This window comes from Ranitomeya variabilis, chromosome 7 (assembly GCF_051348905.1).
Source record: "Ranitomeya variabilis isolate aRanVar5 chromosome 7, aRanVar5.hap1, whole genome shotgun sequence".
NCBI lineage: Eukaryota > Metazoa > Chordata > Amphibia > Anura > Dendrobatidae > Ranitomeya > Ranitomeya variabilis.
This window is the reverse complement of record NC_135238.1, coordinates 108,140,135-108,163,714: the sequence shown is the minus strand read 5'-3', so window position 1 is coordinate 108,163,714 and position 23,580 is coordinate 108,140,135. Positions and strand designations below refer to the sequence as shown.

The 23,580-nt window shown below is 45.0% G+C and overlaps 1 protein-coding gene across 3 annotated transcripts in view; it reads right to left on the bottom strand.

The window, feature by feature from the left end:
* STAT1 (signal transducer and activator of transcription 1) overlaps positions 1-23,580 on the bottom strand; it is a 2,295,457-nt gene that overhangs the window by 731,218 nt on the left and 1,540,659 nt on the right. Inside the window, exon 24 of one of the 3 annotated variants that reach the window (XM_077275644.1) lies at positions 1,644-2,860. The exons of the other annotated variants lie outside the window; for them this stretch is intronic. Coding sequence (XP_077131759.1) covers positions 2,771-2,860 — 90 coding nt within the window. The 3' untranslated portion in view covers positions 1,644-2,770. Of the gene's footprint in view, positions 1-1,643; positions 2,861-23,580 lie in introns of those variants that run through there. 3 annotated transcript variants of the gene reach the window in all.

Here is a 23,580-nt window from a genome sequence, read left to right as displayed (position 1 = left end):
CCTGTGTCTACAGTGCGCAGTGTCATCAAGAAGTTTAAAGCCCATGGCACTGTGGCTAACCTCCCTAGATGTGGATGGAAAAGAAAAATTGACAAGAGATTTCAACGCAAGATTGTGCGGATGTTGGATAAAGAACCTCGACTAACATCCAAACAAGTGCAAGCTGCCCTGCAGTCCGAGGGCACAACAGTGTCAACCCGTACTATCCATCGGCGTCTGAATGAAAAGGGACTGTATAGTAGGAAACCCAGGAAGACCCCACTTCTTACCCCGAGACATAAAAAAGCCAGGCTGGAGTTTGCCAAAACTTACCTGAAAAAGCCTAAAACATTTTGGAAGAATGTTCTCTGGTCAGATGAGACAAAAGTAGAGCATTTTGGGCAAAGGCATCAACATAGAGTTTACAGGAGAAAAAAAGAGGCATTCAAAGAAAAGAACACGGTCCCTACAGACAAACATGGCGGAGGTTCCCTGATGTTTTGGGGTTGCTTTGCTGCCTCTGGCACTGGACTGCTTGACCGTGTGCATGGCATTATGAAGTCTGAAGACTACCAACAAATTTTGCAGCATTATCTAAGGACCAATGTGAGAAAGCTGGGTCTCCCTCAGAGGTCATGGGTCTTCCAGCAGGACAATGACCCAAAACACACTTTAAAAAGCACTAGAAAATGGTTTGAGAGAAAGCACTGGAGACTTCTAAGGTGGCCAGCAATGAGTCCAGACCTGAATCCCATAGAACACCTATGGAGAGATCTAAAAATGGCAGTTTGGAGACGGCACCCTTCAAATATCAGGGACCTGGAGCAGTTTGCCAAAGAAGAATGGTCTAAAATTCCAGCAGAGCATTGTAAGAAACTCATTGATGTTACCGGAAGCGGTTGGTCAACCAAGTTTTAGGCTGGAGGTGCCAATACTTTTGTCTGGCCCATTTTTGGAGTTTTGTGTGAAATGATCAATGTTTAGATTTTTGCTTCATTCTCTTTTGTGGTTTTTCATTTAAGACAAATTAAATGAAGATAATAATAACAACAAATTTGTGATTGCAATCATTTTCAGGAAGAAACTGAGTATTATCTGACAGAATTGCAGGGGTGTCAATACTTTTGGCCATGACTGTATATATACAGGGTGGGCCATTTATATGGATACACCTGGGTGGGCCATTTATAAAGTTGGATCCAAAATGGCCAACTTGAAAATGGAAGCCATTGTCACCACCCATCTTGAAAAGTTTTCCCCCTTCCATATACTAATCTGTCACCAACAGGAAGTTGATATCACCAACCATTCCCATTTTATTTAGGTTAATCCACATAAATGGCCTAATATATATATATATATATATCTATACTGTATATATAATGTAGTGAAATATGTATAAAAATATATGTGTGCAGTGAACTATGTATAGGTTTGTTGTGTGATTAGTAATAATTGAACATCTGTCCTGAAGGCTGCAGGTCTCACCCCGCTGTTAATATGTATTTTCCTGAGACAGCAGACTTCTGTCTCCAATCTCACCAGGGGGTTGTGCTGGGAACCAAGAAGAAAGGGAACATTTGACACCTCCTAGCTCTTTGAAGAGAGATGTCAATTACAACCTGTGGGAAGCTTTACACAAAGAATCTCAGAGAAAATAATATATTCATTGGGGGCGTGGCCGTGGTCCAATCAAAAACAAGCAATTAGAATATCCACTTAAGGGGCTGGTCTAGAAATCTGACCTCCAGGGTGACTCTATAAATTTGGGTTGTATACATTCAAAATTGTTCACATGTGAGGGCAGCCTGGGAAGCTGATGTGATCCAGTCTATATTCATCCTACCCTCAGGGAGCAGAAGCAGACTACAAGTTAGCTATTTCTGTAAGTTTTCCCCTGTTTATTTTATAATGTTTTGCATAGTTTAAACAAGATACCAGACAACCACATTGTACTTTAAATCATGCGTAAAGTTACGCCGCGAGGAACAAAGTTACCCCACTCCATATAAGCATACAAAATCGGAGGAAACAGGAGTACTTAGGGTTTAAAAGAATAAACTTTATTACAAACACATCAAGTGATATAAATATATTCCAAAAAGTATAATAAAACCGGATGATGTACCAGATCAACAGCGCCACCTATGCCCCAATAGTACACAATACATAAAAAGGTAAAAGTATGCTCCAAATGCAGTATATATCTATTAGGACCAAGTGGTCTAAGTATGCAAAAGCATAACAGGAGCGACACTTACCAAAAATTAGTGGGGGAGGTTGCACCAGATCGCATCCAAGAGCGCCCCAACGCACGTTTCGCCTATTGGTATATCAGCTTTGTCAAGGGGATAGCTCTATATCCCTGCAAGGACCTTTTATATCCCATTGGTGGTAATTGTGGGGCCGGTCACATGTTGTGAACCGGCCAATAACTCCAGCTTATGCGGCGTGTGCGCACTGTGAGCCACAGGTCCTGCACCGGCCGTCGGCGTCAAGCGCAACTGCGCATGCGCAGGAATGTGAATTCACTGCGCAGCTGCAGAAAGCTTAGAGACGCCGAGGCGGGAGGAGGAGCCGCCGCATCAACAGTGCGCACGCGCACAGCTGGGTAGGATTAACCCACACAGCTCTCCATAACATATCGCCACCAATACAAAATGTATAGGCATAAACAAATAAAAAAAAAGCGTCCATCGTTCTTGTTCTTTTTCCGCTCCTCCTAGAGGGAATACTCTTCTCATCAAATGATGTACGCATCTTAGATATTGGAGGAGGAAATGCCATTGTATCAGGCACACATATAGGAGACTTTAGGGTCCAGCTGGAGACACATCAAGGTATATATAGGATACTCTGATCCTTGCACCAATCCATAAAACTAAAAAAGTAATGAAAAAATAAAAGTTAAAAACATAAAGAGCAATACTAGGATCCGATTCTATGATCCAAGGGGTACACAATGATGGCAGGAAAAGGGACGACCTAATGAGCCCCAGAATATGATCTATATACTATAAAAAGGACGAGAAACTCAGTGCCTCATTGAGCCCATTAGGTACCATAGTGTTGAGGCAAACTATCCAGTTCGCCTCTCGTTGGGCTAAGAGTTTTTTGTAATTTCCACCCCTCACCCCCAGGTGAAGACTTTCGATCCCCCTGACCCGAAGAGACCCCGTGTCATAGTTGTGGAAGGTCCTAAAATGACGCGGGATAGTCTTCAGCTCAGAGGGATCGACCACCGTCCCAGCCGTGCGAATGTCCCGGACATGTTCACGCACCCTAATTCTGAGCTCCCTTGATGTGAGGCCTATATATATATATATACGGGGACAGGCACATGTGGCGTAATACACGACATTACTTGTACCACAAGTAATGTGCTGTCTGATCGGAAACCGCTTAAGGCCATCTGATGTGTCAAAAGTAGAGATGCGTTCGACATTCGCACAGGCCAGGCAGTGGCCACACTGAAAACAACCCAGGAGGGGACCCCGAGTGCCAAAAATCTTTTTAATAGGTGGAACGTAATGGCTCCTGACCAGAAGATTGCCTAAGTTAGGCACTCTCCTGGCGGTCATGGCAGGAAAATCTCCCAAACTGGTCCCCCGGGCGGGCTCTGTCTTCAAAATAGACCAGTGCTTATTCAGAATACCCCTGATGTTTTGCCATTCATGATTGTATGTACCAATGAATCTAATCATGTCATCATTGGTACTCGACTTCTTTCTCTTGGTTGTGTACAGCAGGTCACTACGCCGAGTTTTGCATAGTTGTATGTCTTTTTATTACCATTGTCATGTCGGACGCTGTTTACACTAGGGCGTCCGACGGACAGCGGTAATTCCTCATTCGTCCACTATATGCTCAGTGGCGCCGGCTAGATTGATCCAGATTGTCCGGGGTTAATCTGGCTGGTACTCGGGTTGGAGGCTTAGTCACGCCCATTGACTTTCAATAGTTTTGTTGGGCTTTGGGCGTCACCGATTATAGCTTGTGTCTTGTGCCTGGTGATCTCGGTCTAGAGTGGTGGTCTAGGAGAGGAAATATCGTATCTGGTGGTGTATTATCCTTCGTTATATTTCTCCTTCCTATATTTGTATTGTTTTGCCCTGTGCACATTATAGTGTTTTCCTGTGTGCCTGCGGCGTGGTGCATTTTTTAGTTTTCCCTGTCTGTGCTTTCTGTAGGGGTTGGTGAGAGGTCTTATCACTGGATGGCGGGTGGAGGTTTCAGCTTTGTACTGAAACAGGACTCAGGGTCAGGCCTGGCGGCCCAGACATGCACACCTTCTGTGTAAACTCTGGGAGAGGGACAGACAAGGTTTCCCTAGTTTGAGGGATATTGCAGGGGCCCGAGTAATCAGCTGTAGTCTACCCAGTACCCCGGTGACATTATAATCGGCCATATTTTTTGTATTCCATGGATCCCACAACTTCCATAAACCGCCAGTTGGAGGCGCTGTCCCTGCAGGTCACTTAGCTGAAGGGGGCAGTTCAGCAACAGGGTCTAGTAGTATCTAATGTGCAAGCTGAATCTGCAGGCAGAGTTGCTGAGCCAAAGTTTCCTTTACCTGAAAGGTTTGCTGGGGAACGCAGTAAATTTGCTACTTTTCGTGAATCTTGTAAACTATATTTTCGTATGCGCCCGATCTGCCCAGGTAATGAGGCTCAGCGTGTGGGCCTGGTGTTGTCATTACTGAACAGGGATCCTCAAGCATGGGCGTTTTCTTTACCATCTGATTCTGCTGCATATAACTCAGTGGAGAGTTTTTTTTCTGCTCTTGGACTCATTTATGAGGATCCTGACAGAATGGGTCTAGCAGAATCTAAAATTTGCGCTATTCGCCAGGGGGAGCGTATGGCGGAGGATTACTGTTCTGAATTTCGCCGCTGGGCGGTAGATACACAGTGGAATGATCCCGCGCTGCGGAGTCAGTTTGTTCATGGGGTTTCAGGAAGGGTTAAAAAAGCCCTTCTGATGTACGAGACTCCTGCTTCTCTAGAATCCGCTATGAGTCTTGTTATCCGCATTGATCGCCGTCTGCGTCAGGGGGTGCAAGAGACGCCGCCTATGGGAGAGAGCGTAGGTACACGTGAGGTTGCTGCAGGTGAGCCCACGGAGCCTATGCAAATTGCAGGGGTATCACATGTGAAGCATTGTGCCCCTTTGCTCAGGAAGCAGAGAGCCTGTTTTTGCTGTGGTAAAACTGGTCATTATGTTAATACTTGTCCTCTGCTATCTAAGAAAAGGGCAACGGCGGAAAAACTGCTGAGCTCAGAGGGTGTGGAGGAGGTCAATCTGAATGTATGCATATCCTCCATTGTGGTTTCTCAATGCATGCTCCCTGCCAAAGTTATGGTCGCTGGCAGAGAGCTGCCAATCACTGTGTTTGTGGATAGTGGTTCTGCCACTAATCTTATTGATGAGGAGTTTGCGCGCACAGCCGGTTTCAGGATCGAAAAACTGCCTCATCCTATTCGGGTGGTCACCATCAATGCCGCTCCTCTCCCACAGGGGGAGATTACTGAGTTTGTGGCTGAGGTTAAACTCCACATTGGGGTCCTACATTCGGAGCAAGTTACATGTAGGGTCCTCAGTAATCTGCCTGCACAAATGGTTCTGGGTTTTCCATGGTTGGCTATGCACAACCTGGTGATTGACTGGAAAACCCAGGACATCATCCAGTGGAGCGGATTCTGCCAGGAGAATTGCCTGGCCACGTGTGTGTCCGCTGTGACTCCTAGTATTCCTGAGTCTCTGCTGGATTTCGCAGATGTGTTTTCTGAGAAGGGTTGTTCAGAATTGCCACCACATCATTCCTATGACTGCACTATTAGGTTAAAACCAGGGGCCAAATTGCCGAAAGCTAGGATGTTTAACATCTCTGGTCCTGAAAGGCAAGCTTTAAAAGACTACATCTCTGAGAGTCTGAGCAAAGGGCACATCAGGCCTTCGTCCTCGCCTGTGGCAGCAGGGTTCTTCTTCGTTAAGAAGAAAGATGGCGGTTTACGCCCGTGTCTAGATTTCAGGGAGTTAAACCAGATTACGGTTCGTGACCCATACCCTATGCTGCTGATACCTGATCTGTTCAATCAGGTAGCTGGTGCTAGTTGGTTCTCTAAGCTTGACCTCAGGGGGGCGTACAACCTTATAAGAGTCCGTCAAGGGGATGAGTGGAAAATGGCTTTTAATACTCCTGAGGGTCATTTTGAAAATCTGGTGATGCCATTTGGTTTGACAAACGCGCCTGCTGTATTTCAACATTTCATAAATGATGTGTTCTCTCATGTCCTGGGAAAATTCATTATTGTGTACCTTGATGACATTCTCATCTATTCATGTGACCGTGATACTCATTTAGAGCATGTTAGGCAGGTGTTACAGCTACTCAGAGAGAATAAGCTCTATGCTAAATTGGAGAAATGTGTATTTTCGGTTCAGGAGTTGCCTTTCTTGGGTTATATTGTGTCCGCTTCTGGGTTTAAAATGGACGCCGCTAAGGTGAAAGCGGTGCTGCGTTGGGAACGGCCTGATAACCTAAAAGCGCTCCAGCGGTTCCTTGGGTTTTCTAACTATTATAGAAAGTTTATCAAAAACTTTTCTACCATTGCTAAACCGCTCACTGACATGACAAAAAAAGGTACCGATTTCTCCGCCTGGTCTGAGCCTGCTGTGCGCGCATTCGAGTTTCTGAAGAACAGTTTTGCTTCAGCTCCCATTCTGGTGCAACCGGATGTATCGAAACCATTTACCGTGGAAGTCGATGCGTCTGAGGTTGGAGTGGGGGCGGTGCTGTCTCAAGGCTCATCCTTGAGCGAGTTGCGTCCATGCGCCTATTTCTCCAAGAAACTGTCGCCTGCCGAACGTAACTACGATATCGGCAACAGGGAGTTGTTGGCTATCAAGTTGGCTTTTGAGGAATGGCGACACTTTTTGGAGGGGTCGGTTCACCAGGTTACTGTTATTACTGACCATAAAAATTTGCTTTATTTGGAGTCAGCCAAGCGTCTGTCCCCCAGGCAGGCTCGCTGGGCATTGTTTTTCACGCGGATCAACTTTTTTGTTACTTACCGACCTGGGTCTAAGAACACTAAGGCGGATGCTTTGTCTAGGTGTTTTCTGGGGGGAGAACCTCGGGAAGAACCGGTACCTATCCTCCAAAAAGGTGTAGTGGTCTCGGCTCTCACGACAAAGGTTGAAGCTGAGATTGCCGAGGCTCAGGAGGAAGTACCACCAGAACTTCCCTTAACAAATCATTTGTACCGCTCCATCTTCGCCTAAAGATATTGGCAGAGCATCATGATGCTGTCCTGGCTGGTCACCCAGGGGTTTGGAGTACTTTGGAGTTGGTGTCGCGTCGGTTTTGGTGGCCCAAAATCCGACAGGACGTGGTCTCATACGTGTCAGCATGCACCACGCGCGCTAGGGCTAAGACGCCCCGCTCCCATCCTGCTGGCACACTACTTCCTCTCGAGGTACCCAGTAGGCCATGGACGGAGATCTCCATGGATTTTATCACGGACTTGCCCTCCTCAGCTGGGAACACTGTCATCTTGGTGATTGTTGATCGGTTCTCAAAAATGTTGCACTTTGTGTCTTTGCCTTCGTTGCCTAACGCTAAGACTCTGGCTCAGGTATTTGTGCAGGAGGTGGTCAGACTTCACGGGGTCCCGTCTGACATCGTGTCTGATAGGGGTACTCAGTTTGTGGAAAAATTTTGGAAAGCATTTTGCTCACGGCTGGGGATCAAGTTGTCGCATTCTTCGGCATTTCATCCTCAGTCAAATGGTCAGACCGAGCGTATGAACCAAAATTTGGAGCAGTACTTACGCTGTTTTGTTTCTGACAACCAGGAGGAGTGGTCGACGTTCCTTCCTTTGGCTGAGTTTGCCATAAATAATCACCGCCAGGAATCTTCTGGGGAGTCTCTGATCTTTTGTGTTTACGGGCACCATCCTCAATTTTGTACTTTGAGTCAGGGGGGCTCTTCTGGCATCCCGGAGGAGGACCTGTTAGGAGCACAACTGTCTTCCGTCTGGAGGAAAGTGAAACAGCACCTGTTGAGTGTGGGTGCAAGGTACAAACGTGTGGCTGACAGTAGACGTATACCAGTTCCGGACCTGAGTGTGGGTGACTGGATGTGGTTGTCCACAAAAAACATAAGACTCAAAATACCATCCCTTAAATTGGGTCCTAGGTTTATTGGTCCGTTTAGGGTCGCCGCCATCATTAACCCGGTTGCCTACCGATTGGAGCTCTCTACGGTATATAAGATTCACAACGTGTTCCACAGATCGTTATTAAAAAAGGTGGTGGGTTCTGGGGACACGGCGCCGATGCCTCCTCCAGTCTTGGTGGATGGCAGTTTAGAGTTTGAAGTCTCCAAGGTGGTTGACTCTCGAGTGGTGCACCGCACGTTACAGTACCTGGTACACTGGCGTGGTTATGGGCCGGAGGAGAGGTCTTGGGTACCAGCCTCGGATATACATGCGGACCGGCTGGTCAGTATGTTTCACCGCCGCCATCCGGACAAGCCGGGTCCTATAAGTCGTGAGAGCCCTGGCGTCCCTCGTAGAAGGCGGAGTACTGTCATGTCGGACACTGTTCACACTAGGGCGCCCGACAGACAGCGGTAATTCCTCATTCGTCCACTATATGCTCAGTGGCGCCGGCTAGATTGATCCAGATTGTCCGGGGTTAATCTGGCTGGTACTCGGGTTGGAGGCTTAGTCATGCCCATTGCCTTTAAATAGTTTTGCTGGGCTTTGGGCATCGCCGATGATAGCTTGTGTCTTGTGCCTGGGGATCTCGGTCTGGAGTGGTGGTCTAGGAGAGGAAATATCGTATCTGGAGGTGTATTATCCTTCATTATATTTCTCCTTACTATATTTGTATTGTTTTGCCCTGTGCACATTATAGTGTTTTCCTGTGTGTCTGTGGGGTGGTGCGTTTTTTAGTTTTCCCTGTCTGTGCTTTTTGTAGGGGTTGGTGAGGTCTTATCACTGGGTGGCGGGTGGAGGTTTCAGCTTAGTACTGAAACAGAACTCAGGGTCAGGCCTGGTGGCCCAGACATGCACACCTTCAGTGTAAACTCTGGGAGAGGGAAAGACAGGGTTTCCCTAGTTTGATATTGCAGGGGCCTGGGTAATCAGCTGTAGTCTACCCAGTACCCCCGTGACAACCATATTTTTATACCTTTTTCTTTACTGTAAGCACTGAACCTTTTTGTATTAAAGCATAGAACTTTAACAGTTGAACCTTGTATGTTCTAAAGAAACCTAAGGTGTGTGAGCCTTATTAGTAATATTTCTGGGACTCATCGCCCGTGTATTCGGTGAGTGGTGGCAGCGTGTATGAGGGGGTGTGTGGTCTGGGACGGTATGTGATTTATGCTCCCATTACAGCATAGGACAGAGGTTGAATGCTGAAGATAGATTAACCCTGGCAGGCACAACCCCGAGTCATGTGCTGAGAGCGGGCACATGACAAATTAGCGGCAGCAAGGAGAGTGATCCAGCACATGACAAATTAGCGGCAGCAAGAAGAGTGATCCATGACACTAACTATATATATATATATGTGTATATATATATATATAGTAAGAGGTTTTACAATTTCCTATACACATATGGTCAAAATTGTTGGTACCCCTCTTTTAATGACAGAAAAACCCACAATGGTCACAGAAATATCTTGAATCTGACAAAAGTAATAATAAATAAAACATCTATGAAAATTAACAAATGAAAGTCAGACATTGATTTTCAACCATGCTTCCACAGAATTTTAAAAAAATAAGTCTCATGAAATAGGCCTGGACAGAAATGATGGTACCCCTGAAAGCCCATAGCCTAGAGAGGGGCCATGGATATTTGCCCCCCCCCGGCTACAAATACCAGTCCGCAGCCACCCCGGAAATGGCGCATCTGTAAGATGCGCCAATTCCGGCACTCAGTCCCTCTCTTCCCACTCCCGTGTAGCGGTGGGATAAGGGGTAATAAGGGGTTAATGTCACCTTGCTATTGTAAGGTGACATTAAGCCGGGTTAATAACGGAGAGGCGTCAATAAGACGCCTATCCATTATTAATCCAATAGTAGGAAAGGGTTAATAAAACACACACACATTAGAAAAAAGTATTTTAATATTCTTCATTTAACCATACTTACAATACTTCAGCGCCTGCAAAAAACGTAAAATAATAAACCGTATACTACCTGTCCGCCATAGTCCAATTAATATTGAGTGTCCCACGACAATCTCCCCTATAGAACAGTGACATTGGGTGATGTCACTGCTCTATAGGACCCTCAGTGACACACTGACAGGAGACAATGGCTCCTGCAGTGCATCACTGAGAGGTTACCTTAGGACAAAGTCTTACTTTATGGCAATTGCTGCGTGGGAAAATTTCTCATACAGCAATGCCAAAAGTAAGACTAGGGACTATTTTTTTACAGCGGCGGAGGAATACAGTGCGGAAGGATACCTTCCTCCCGTCATTGTGTTCCTGAAGCCCCTAGAGAGCGGTCGCTGTTGTGAACTCTGTTTCCGGGCTCCCTCCTGTGGTCATGAGTGGTACTGTGTGAGTTCTCTCTTTGGGCTCCTCCTGGTGGCTCTTTTTGTTATTTTGCAGGTTTCTGGCAGGATCAGCTGTCTCGTCATCTGCTAGTTAGGTTTCCTATTTAATCCACCTGGTCCTTCATTCCTTGCCTGTTGCCGTTGTATTCAGTGCTATTCTGATTGCTCCTGTCTACATCCGTTATCAGTCTCTCCAAGAGAAGCTAAGTTCTGTTTGCTTATTTTTGCTCATCTGTGTTCAAGATGTTTCCTAGTATATGATGAGTTTTTGTCCAGCTTGCTAATATGTGATTTCCCTGCTTGCTGGTGCTCTGGGGTGCTGAGTTGCTCCCCCCACATCGTTAGTTGGTGTGGGGGTTCTCGCATTCTCTGCGTGGATATTTTTGCATAGGGTTTTTTACTGACCGCACAGATCCCTTGCTATTTTCTGCTATCTAGCGTTAGCGGGCCTCATTTGCTTAACCTGTTTCATCTCTGCGTTTGTCTTTTCCTCTTAACTCACCGTTATTATTTGTGGGGGGCTTCTATATCTCTGGGGGATTTCTCTGAGGCAAGTGAGGTCTTACTTTCTCTTTAGGGGTAGTCAGTTTCTCAGGCCGTGAAGAGACGTCTAGGATTTCAGGAAATGTTCCACGGCTGCCTATAGTGTGTGCGGTTAGGATCAGGTTTGCGGTTAGTCCAGTTACCACATCCCCAGAGCTCGTCCTATTATTTTCTACTTAGCTGGTTAGATTTGTGATCCTAAGCCACTAGGATCATAACAGGTCGCATCAGCTGATGCTGCCGTTCTCCACGGGAGATCGTCGTGGGACACTCGTGGATTTCTGCGGACAGGGAGTATATTGTTTGTTTGTTATTTTAATCTTTTTTACAGATGACACTGGCTTCGGGGAACAAAGTGACAAGTAATGGTGAGTATGAAATCTATGTTTAATGTACTGTATGTCTGTATGTATGTAATGTATGAATGTACTGTATGTAGTATGTATGTAGTATGCATGTTGTATGTATGTACTATGTATGTATGTAGTATGTATATAGTATGTATGTAGTATGTATGTTGTATGTATGTTGAATGTATGTAGTATGTATGTTGTATGTATGTAGCATGTATGTAGCATGTATGTAGTATGAATGTTGTATGGTTGTATGTATGTAGTATTTTTTTCTTTTTTTTTTACATTCAATACATTAGCCGGATGAAGGGATTACTACTGTCCCATCATTGGCTAATGTGTCAATCACTGTCACTGTTGCAGGCATCGTCCGATGGGACTTGTAGTCCCATTGGACGATGCCTGCACACACGCACAGTCCCCCGGCAGCCCGCACAGAGCCCCGGCACGCCGCACAGAGCCCCACAGAGCCCCGGCATGCCGCACAGAGCCCCGTCACGCCGCACAGAGCCCCGTCACGACGCACAGAGCCCCAGCATGCCGCACAAAGCCCCACAGAGAGCCCCGGCACGCCGCACAGAGCCCCGGCACGCCACACAGAGCCCCGCAGAGCCCCAGAATGCCGCACAGAGCCCCAGAATGCCGCACAGAGCCCCGGTGTGCCACACAAAGTCCCGCACAGAGCCCCGGCACACCGCACAGAGCTCCGGCACGCCGCACAGAGCCCCGCACAGACTGCACAGAGCCCCGGCACGTTGCACAGAGCCTCGGCATGCCGCACAGAGCCCCAGCAGCCCGCACAGAGCCCCAGCAGCCCGCACAGAGCGCTGGCAGCCCGCACAGTGCCCCGGCAGCCCGCACAGTGCCCCAGCAGGCACGCACAGAGCCCCGGCAGGCACGCAGATCCCCGGCAGGCACGTACAGACCCCACCCGCACACACAGACACGCACAGTGTCCGCCCATGCACCGCCCACACTCTTCCCCCCTCCGGAACAGGATGTAGAAGCACAGACACATATTTGTGTCCCATTGACTTGCATTGGTATCGGGTATCGGTGATATCCGATATTTTTTGGATATCGGCCGATCCAATCCGATACCGATACTTATGGATATCGGAAGGTATCGCTCAACACTAGTGTCCGCTAACTAGCATCACAGGTGTCTACAATCTTGGAATCAGTGAGTGGGCCTGTATATAGGGCTACAGATACTCACTCATAGTATATATACTATGATAGTGCCAATGGCTCCCTACAAATAGTATGATGTCTCCAAAACCCTTTATAGCAGGATGCTCCCCTACAGCTCTCTATTGGCGATATTATGTACCCCATAGCTTCCTATCTACAGTATGATGATCCCACATCCTATATAAATACTATATATACACACAGGTGCTTCTCACAAAATTAGATCATCAAAGAATTTCAGTTCTTCAATACAAAAAGTGAAACTCCTATGTTATATAGAGTCATTACAAACAGAGTGATCTATTTAATGTGTTTATTTCTGTTAATGTTGATGATTATGGCTTACAGCCAATGAAAACCCAAAAGTCATCTCAGTAAATTAGAATACTTTATAACACATGAAAAATGATTTTACAATCCGAAATGTTGGCCTACTGAAATGTATGTTCAGTAAATGCACTCAATACTTTGTCAGGGCTCCTTTTGCACCAATTACTGCATCAATGCGGCATGGCATGGAGGCGATCAGCCTGTGGCACTGCTGAGGTTTTATGGAAGCTCAGGTTGCTTTGATAGCAGCCTTGAACTCGTCTGGATTGTTGGGTCTACTGTCTCTCATCTTCCACTTGAAAATACCTCATAGATTCTCTATGGGGTTAAGGTCATGCGAATTTGCTGGCCAATCAAGCACAGTGATACTGTTGTTTTTAAACCAGGTATTGGTACTTTTGGCAGTGTGGACAGGTGCTAAGTCCTGCTGGAGAATGAAATTTCCATCTTCATTTAGTGTCCACATTTGGAATTTCTGTACCGATTAGAGCCCACCAAATTTACAAGTGCATGTCTCCAGAAGTATAAGCTGGGTACTACAATGTACTGGGCATTAGAACGTACTGAGCAGTTTGCAATTTTCATTAAGCAACATCCACTGCTGCTTGTTTCTGTATAACACCCATGGAGCCAAAATAGTCACTACAAATGTAGATACATTTCCAAAGGGGTATAATTTCCAAAATGGGGTCATTTGAGAGGGATTCTGCTCTTCTAGCACTTAGGGGCTCTGTATAAGAAGTCAGCAAACTATTCCTGGAAAATCTGCATTGCAGGAGACAAATAGCACTCCTGAGTCTTTCCGTATGGCTAAGCAGTACTGTACAGCCACATATGGGGTGTTTCTACATTCATCAGAAAATGTAGGACACATTTTGGTGCAATTTTTACCCATTTCCCGGAAAACTTAGAGCCTGGAATATAAACAAAATATTGGTGGTAAAAATGTAATTATTTTTTCTTCACTGCCCAATGGTATAAAATTCTGTGACACTGTGGTGTCAGTATAATCAATGCACACCTAGATTAAGTCATTGAAAGGTGTAGTTTGTAAAATGGGGTCACTTATGGTGGGGTTCTGCTGTTCTGGCACCTCAAGGGCTCTGACAATGTGACATGGCACCCTCAAACCAGTTCAGCAAAATCTAAACTTCTATATGGCGCTTCATCCCTTCTGAGGTTTGCACTGTGCCTCAAAAGTAGTTAGCCATGCCTATGGGATATCGGTGTTCTCAGGAGAAATTGTACAACAAATTTTGTGGTCCATTTTCTCCTGCTATCCTTATGCAAATGAAAAAAGTTGGGGGCAAAAATTACTTTTTTGTAGAAACATTTTTTTTTCTTTTTCACAGATAAACGTTGTAAAATTTTGTAAAGCACTGTGGGCTCAAGGTGCTCACCACACATCTAAATAAATTCTTTTAGGGGTCTAGTTTCTAAAATGGGGTCACTTGTGGAGAGTTTCCACTGTTTAGACATATCAGTAGCCATCCAAGCGAACATGACAGCCGCAGACCATTCCATCAATGTCTGTGTTCCAAAACATTATTCCTTCCGTTCTAACCCTGGGGTGTGCCCAAACAGTAGTTTAACCCCACATGTGGGGTATCTGGGTACTCAGAAGAAGTTGCACAACAAAGTTTGAGTTTGATTTTCTCATGTTACCCTTGTGGCTAAAAGAACATTTTTTTTGTGGGGAAAATTTGATTTTTTAGTTTCACAATTCTATATTATAAACTTCTGTGAAGCATCTGAGTGTTCAAAGTGCTCACCACACATCTATATGCATTCCTTGAGGGTTTCGGTTTCCAAAATGGGGTTACGTGTGGGGGAGTTTCCACTGTTTAGGCACATCAGGGGCTCTCCAAATGTGACATCGAGTCTGCTAATGATTACAGCCAATTTTGACTTCCAAAAGTCAAATGTCACCACTTCCCTTCTGAGCCCTGCCATGCGCCTAAGCAATATTTTTCTCCTACATATGGGGTATTAGCGCACATTTAGAAGAAAGTGCTGTTACTCTTGTGGAAATGCAAAATTTGTGGCTAAATTAACATTTGTGGGAAAAATGTGATTTTTTTATTTTCACCGCTCAATGTTATAAACTTCTGTGAAGCATCTAGGGGGTTAAGATGCTCAAGTTCCTTGAGGCAGTCTCGTTTCCAAAATGCGGTTACATGTAGGGTGTTTACACTGTTTAGGCACAACAGGAGCTCTCCAAATGCAACATGGCTTCTGCTAATTATTCCATCAAATTTTGCATTTAAAAAGTCAAATGGCTCTCCTTCCCTTTAAAGCCCTGCAGTGCACCCAAACAGTAGTTTCCACGGTTTCCCTTGTTTTCACGGAAAGAAACTTGGGTTTAATTAAAATTTTTGTGAAAAAAATTAAATGTTCATAAATCTCAATTAGTGATGAGCGAATATACTCGTTACTCGAGATTTCTCGAGCACGCTTGGGGGTCCTCCGAGAATTTTTTAGTGCTCAGTGATTTAGTTTTTCTTGCCGCAGCTGAATGATTTACATCTGTTAGCCAGCATAAGTACATGTGGGGATTCCCTAGCAACCAGGAAACCCTCGCATGTACTTATGCTGGCTAACAGATGTAAATCATTCAGCTATGGCAAGAAAAACGAAATCTCCAAGCACTAAAAAATACTCGGAGGACCCCCGAGCGTGCTCGAGAAATCTCGAGTAACGAGTATATTCACTCATCACTAATCTCAATCTATCACTTAAAGTAAAATCCACCAAAAAATGCACCATCACAGATACAAAGGGTAAGTCCCAATAAATTCTGCTGAATATAAAAATGTAAAGAATCAGTTTCCTATATACAAAGAGCTACTTGTGTTTAACCGCTTTACCCCCGAAAGGCGGTTTGCACATTAATGACCAGGCCAATTTTTACAATTCTGACCACTGTCATTTTATGAGGTAATAACTCTGGAACGCTTCAATGGATCACGGTGATTCTGAGATTATCTTTTTTTGTGATATATTGTACCGTATTTTCCGGCATATAAGACGACTGGGCGTATAAGAGGACCCCCCAACTTTTCCAGTTAAAATATGAAATCTTCTTAAAAGTCGGGGGTCTTCTTATATGCCGTATGTCGTCTTATTGGGCCGGTGACTAATGTGCCTTTTGGGGTGGGGAGTGGTCTCGATGATGAAGAGGGGGCATCTCACAGGAAAGTGTGAGTGGAGTAGCCCCCTATTACCTCATTGCGGCAGCGTGGGGGTCTCTGTGCTGGGGAGCGGCGGCTCCTCATTGCGGTAGCATAGGGTTTCTGTGCTGGGAGCGGCAGCTCCTCTTCGTGCCGTGGGGCGGTGCATCTTCTTGCAGTGTCGGGACTCCTCCAGCATCTCCTCAAGGCCCGGAGGCACCGGCAGCTCCATTGCTGCGATGCGGTGGCCTCCGGGAAAATGGCCACTGGGGGCGGCGCATGCTCAGATTCAGATCTCGTCTCCCGAGATCTCGGGACGAGATCTGAATCTGAGCATGCGCCGCCCCCAGCGGCCATTTTCCCGGAGGCCACCGCATCGCAGCAATGGAGCTGCCGGTGCCTCCGGGCCTTGAGAAGATGCTGGAGGAGTCCCGACACTGCAAGAAGATGCACCGCCCCACGGCACGAAGAGGAGCTGCCGCTCCCAGCACAGAAACCCTATGCTACCGCAATGAGGAGCTGCCGCTCCCCAGCACAGAGACCCCCACACTGCCGCAATGAGGTAACGGGGCTACTCCACTCACACTTTCCTGTGAGACGCCCCCTCTCTTCGTCATCGGGACCACTATGCACATTTGTCTGTACCCGGCGTATAAGACGACCCCCGACTTTTAAGAAGATTTTGAGGGGTTAAAAAGTCGTCTTATACGCCGGAAAATACGGTAATTCAGGATAATGGTAATATTTCTTTGGTATGACTTGCAATTATTTGAGAAAAAAAAGAAAATGTGGTGAAAACTTTGCAGCTTCCAAATTTGAATTTTCCTGCCCTTAAATCACAGAAATATGTCACACAAAATAGTCAATATGTAACATTTCCCACATGTCTACTTTACATCAGCACAATTTTGGAACCACATTTTTTTTTGTTAGGAAGTTATAAGGGTTAAAAGTTGACCAGCGATTTTTGATTTTTCCAGCACAAATTATAATATCATTTATTTGAAGAGACTTTGAGGGGTCTATATGGCAGAAAATACCCAAACATGACACCATTCTACAAACTGCACCCCTCACGGTGCTCAAAACCACATTCAAAATGTCTATTAACCCTTCAGGTGCTTCACAGGAATTTTTGGAATGTGAAAAAAATGAACATTTAACTTTTTTCACAAAAAAATAATTCTGATCCAAATTTTTTCATTTTGACAAGGGTAAGAGGAAAAATGGACCACAAAATTTGTTGTGTAGTTTCCCCTGAGCATGCCGATACCCCATATGAGGGAGAAAACCACTATGTGGGCGCACAGCAGAGCTTGGAAGGGAATAAGCCCCATTGACTTTTTGAATGCAAAATTTGCTGGAACAATTGGCGGATGCCATGTCACGTTTGAACAGCCTCTGATGTGCCTTAAGGCTGCCGTCACACTAGCAGTATTTGGTCAGTATTTTACATCAGTACTTGTAAGCCAAAACCAGGAGTGGAACAATCAGAGGAAAAGTATAATAGAAACATATGCACCACTTCTGCATTTATCACCCACTCCTGGTTTTGGCTTACAAATACTGATGTAAAATACTGACCAAATACTGCTAGTGTGACGGAAGCCTAACAGTGAAAATCCACCATAAGTGACACCATTTTGGAAACTAGACCCCTCAGGGAACTGATCTAGATGTGTGGTGAGCACATTGAATCCTCAGGTGCTTCACAGAAGTTTAAAACGTTGAGCCGTAAATATAAAAAAAAAATCTTAATTTTCCCCACAAATATGATTTCAGCACAAAATATTGCATTTTCATAAGGGTAACAGGAGAAATTGCACCATAAAATGTGTTGCGCAATTTCTCCTGAGTACGACGATACCCAATATGAGGGAGAAAACTACTGTTTGTGCGCATGGCAGGGCTCCGAAGGGAAGAAGCGTCATTTGGCTTTTTGAATGTAAAATTTCCTGGAATCATTAGCAGATGTCATGTCCCAATTGGAGAGCCCCTGATATGCCAAAAGAGTGGAAACCCCCCAAAAGTGACCCCATTTTGGAAACTAGACCCATCATGGAATGTATTTTGATGTGCGGTGAGCACCTTGAAACCCCCCCCCCCGGGTGCTTCACGGACATTTAGAACATTGAGCCGTGAAAATTAAAAAAAAAAAAATCACATTTTCCCAACAAAAATGTTATTTTGGCCCCAAATGTTGCATTTTCATAAGGCTAACAGGAGAAATGGCACCATATAATTTGCAGTACAATTTCTCCTGAGTATGCCGATTCCTCATATGTCGGGAATACTACTTTTGCAAAGCTCAGAAGGGAAGAAGCGCCATATTGGAGTTCAGATTTTGCTGCAATGGTTTGAGGGTGCCAGGTCACATTGGCAGAGCCCCTGATGTGTCAGAACAGAATACCCCTATATGTGAACTAATTTTACAAACTACACTCCACAATTAATTTATCTAGGGGTGCAGCGATCATATTGACACCACATGTGCCTCACAGAATTTTATACCATTGAGCGGTGAAGAAAGAATAAATTACATTTTTACCACTAAAATGATGTTCTAGCCCCAAGTTTTTAATTTTTCTAAGGGCTAATAGGATCTTTTTTTACAACAAGCTGAGGTCCATTATTTCCTGAGTGTGCCAATACCCTACATGTAAATTGGGAAATATTTTTCAGGCACAGTGCAGAACTCAGAAGGCAAGGAGCCCCAGATTTTACTGTTATGGATTGCAGGTGCCATGACCCACTGGGAGAGCCCATGAGGTGCCAGAACAGCAGAACCCCCCCATACAGTAAGTGACCACATTTTACAAACTACACCTCTCAATGAATTCATCTACCGTGCAGTGATCATATTGACAACACGGGTGTGTCACAGAATTTTATACCATTGGGCAGTGAAGAAAAAATAACTACATTTTTACCACCAAAATTTTGTTTCAGCACCAGATTTTTACATTTTCACACAAGAAGTGGGTAAAAATGGCACCATAATTTGTCCCATAATTTCTACGGAACGTGGCAATATCCCATATGTGGCTGTACAGTACTGCTTAGCCCGTATGGGACAGACTCGGGAGGAACAGAGTGCTATTTGCCTCCTGGAGCGCAGATGTTCCTAGAACAGTTTGCAGACCCCATAAACAGAAATAAGAAAGTAAGGAAATAATTATCCCCACCCGCTGACTCTCATCCCCAGATCATCAAGGTCTAAGCGAAAATAATAAATTACAATTATCCCTGAAAGTACAAAACTTATCCTTCTCACCAGAAAAGGTGTCAGGAAGCTTAACCGAGGGTTCGGGAGAGTGCAAGGCGACATCAACAGAATCACCAGACCTATTAACATGAGGGGTGGTACCCTGCACCACCTTAACAGTCTCCGATAACTCTTTCTGCAATTGAGTATGGGATGTGGCCAGGGCCCTATGTTCCACCGACAATTCCCACATCATCTGCGTCAAACTGGACACCTGATCCGCCAGGTTGAGAAGCGGATCCATGACCAGAGAAAAAAAAAAATGAAAAAACCCCTTTAAATGTAATGGTCAGCTATAATGTAATGCTGCCACAGCGCAGTATTGTGCCACCTATACAAGGGGGTGCTGGCAAGGGACGAAAGGTTGCACTCATGGCATAACACTGCAGTGTGGCAGCGCAGGTGCCACTAGGTAGGGAGAGAGTAGTCAGACAAGCCGGGTCAGGAATGGGCAGGAAACGCAGTACCAGGGGAAACAGCAATACATGTGGTCAGATACAAGCCAAAGAATCCGGAGCCAGTCGGGAGCAGAGATGCCAGAGATGTGAGAGAGAAAAACAGGTCAACGGACAAGCCAGATCAGATACCAAGGTCACAGCACGGGGAGCATACACCAAGATGAGCGGGGAAGCAGGATTGGGAAGACAGGGGAACTAAGTAAACGGGCAGAGGACAAATCAGGGTGTAACAGGGAAACAGATCCTAAAACCAGGCAAAGAAGGTTAACTCCCGCATGACCAGACCGGGGAGAGAATAGCAAGAAACAAACCTAGGCCTGGATCATGACAGTTAGGGATCACATTTATCCGGTGCTCTACACTGAGCAATTATTTTGGAGTTTCTATCTAAATCTCTCAGTGACATGATTCAGATAAAACCTCCGAGGTATGCATTCACTACAATGAGGCCGCACAGTTATTCTGGACTCCGTCTGGCCTCTGTTCAGTGGTATCCTTCTTTTCCGAAGTGAACAAAACTGTGGCCGACAGAACTTTTATGAAACCCTAAAAACACTGCCAGATCACAGGTCAGACGGCATCCACAGTGCCTCCATCTGCCTCATTATAGGGAACGTTCCGCCAGAAGTTCTGTCTCAATGTGCACCGAGCCTTTCTGCGATCTTTGGTAGCAGAATGAAAAAAATCAACAGCATGTGAAGAATTGGTTTTAGTTAATTTTTACGCCGTTCCTCGTGAGGTATAAGTGATTAGGCGCCTTTATTCTTCGGGTTGGTGTATTTACAGTGATACCAGAATTATATCAGGTTTTTATGTTTGGCTGCTGTCACACACTAAAAGACGTTTTTTATTGCAAAAAATAATTTTTTGCATCACATTTTGAGAGCTATAATTTTTCCATATTTATATAACAGAATCCGGTACAGGTTTGTTTTTGTCGTTTTTATTGATACCATTTTTGGGCACATACAATTTTTTTATGGCTTTCTATTCCGATTTTTGGGAGGCAGAATGAACAAAGATCAGCAATTCATTCTCCGGGTCAGTATGATTACAGCGATACCTCATTTATATCTTTGTTATGTTTTGATGCATTTACACAAATTTATTTTATAGAAAAAAAATACTATTTTTGCATCGCTTTATTCTGAGAGCATTGGTTTTTGCCTTTTTAATTATTTTTTATGGTGTTCACTAAAGGGGTTAACTAGTGGGAAAGTTTTATAGTTCAGGTCGTTGCGGGCACGGTGATACCAAATGTGTGTACTTTTATTGTTTGTTTTTTTTCATTCAGATATTTATTTTGAAATTCAATATCTTTTGATTTGTTATTTTTGATTTTTTTCAATATTTTTACAAATATTTATTTATTTATTTATTTTTTCTAATTTTTTAACTTTGTCCCAGTATGGGACAATCAATTTTTGCTAGCTGATCGCTTCTGCAGAATGGAGATGAAGCAGCATCCCCATTCTGCAGAAACTATCAGATCTGCACTGACAGAGAGACTTGATGATCATGCACTGGCTTGATCAGCAAGTTTCCTAGCTCTGGTAACTCGGATGTCATCATGACAACATTGGGTCACCATGGCAACAATCAGGACTCCACGTCACGCCACGGGGTCTCCAATCCAAAGGCAGAGGGACAGTTTTATAGGTTGGTTTGTTGCGGACGTGGCAATACCAAATATGTGTACTTTTATTGTTTATATTTTTGTTCATACAAATATGTATTTATAGATACAAATATCTTTATTTTTTATTTTGTATATTTTAAAAAAATATTTGTATTAATTATTTTTAAAAAATGTTCCTTGTTTTAACATTTTTTTAACTTTTTCCCACTATGAGACTATCATTTTTTGCAGGTTGATCGATTCTACAGCATGGGGCCCGCAGCGCCATCCCATGCTGTAGAAACTGATAGCTCTTCACTGACAGAGAAAGTTGCTGATCATGCACTGCGCATGATCAAGCAACTTTCCTACCTCTGGTGACCTGGATGTGTGTGTGGACAATCGACATGCAGTGATAATATGCCCAGGACACAGGCATGTATTATTACGACAAATGTCAGAAAGGGGGTTTAAGATATACGGGATAGACCTCATTTAGCAACCAAAATACACCATATCAATAGATAGCAATACAATAACCTGCAGTAACCACCAATCGACCAAACCGCTGCACGACCAGCTCTACTCTCACCTACTGTATCCTCACCCATCCCTTGAAGATTGTGAGCCCTCGCGGGCAGAGTCTTCTCTCCTACTGTACCAGTCGTGACTTGTATTGTTTAAGATTATTGTACTTGGTTTTTGCTATGTATACCCCTCCTCACATGTAAAGCACCATGGAATAGATGGTGCTATAATAATAATAATAATAAGCCTCAGTCTGTCACCTAGGGTAAAACAAACCCCACATAGCTACCAGTTCATCACGACATCAACGTGTTTCCCCATATCTGTTCATGGTTCATCATGAGGCTTTTGAGAGGTAACTTGTCAGGAGGTAAATATTCTACTATTGTTTCAGCAAGATCATGATGCTCGTTTATAAACACGTTTGGCCCTGACATGTGACACCCTTAAGTATGTTCACACAAAAGAGAGAGTAAAAGAGCCAAATCAGCACTTCATACACACATTATAGAGAAACTTCATTGGGGTATATTATAGAAGATATCAGATCTAGGACCAATATTTCTATAAAACTCCATATATGCCGATTCATTTAATGGCCACAAAAAAGGCCAACATTGGCCAATTCACTCCAGCCTTTCCAAGGTCAGAGGATGCCATGATAAAACTGTAGACCTATCAGATATTAGTTTTGCAGACCTGTGCAATACAAAATGCGTGTGTTTCACCAAAAATGGTGGCGTCTGCCATTAATGTCACTATCATCGCACATATTCGCTGACATTAGCAAATAAACCTTCCCTTTCTTCCCACATGTCCACAGATGGTCCATGTGCGTGTGCAGTGACAGGTTCATATGTAGGCATGTGTCATCGGTGTCCCTGCTCTCCAGTCATCTGGTAGTGACAGGGCCGGCGTTAGGGGCAGGCAGACTAGGCAGCTGCCTGGGGCCCCCGCTGCCCTAGGGGCCCCCAGCCAGGGGCAGACATACTGTTGATGGCACTTCTCCAGGGCCCAGAGGTGGAGGGGGGCCCCTGCAGGCAGGCCCGGTATCATGCAGGGTCGGGCCCCTCTCACCCCCTCCTGTAATCATGGAACACCGAGTGTCGGGGAGAGAGCGGGGCGCAAAGTGCAGGAGATCAAAAAGGGGGCGTGTCATGCAGGGAAAGACGCTGGCCAATGAACGCTTTCCTTACCTCACAGTGACCAGACTGAGGAGAGCGCTCATTGGCTGCCGTCTGTCCCCCTGCATGGAGCGTCCCAATGGTGAGTGCTCACCTACAGTCAGGGGCCCCGGCTGCACAGCACATAGGGACAGCAGTGGAGGAAGAGCAGGACTTACAGGGGGTCTTCTGCTCCCTCCACTGTTCTGTTCAGAGCAGGCTGCAGCGTCTCCTCACAGAGCAGAGATGGGGGAGGAGCTCACTGCAGGGGCAGCACGGCAGCAAAATGTATGCTGTGAAGTGACCTGAAAAGTAATGTGCAGTTATAGTGCTCTTTATAACTTATCTCTTTATAATTTTAGTCATGGAACTTTTTGAATTTGAGTCTTTTCCTCC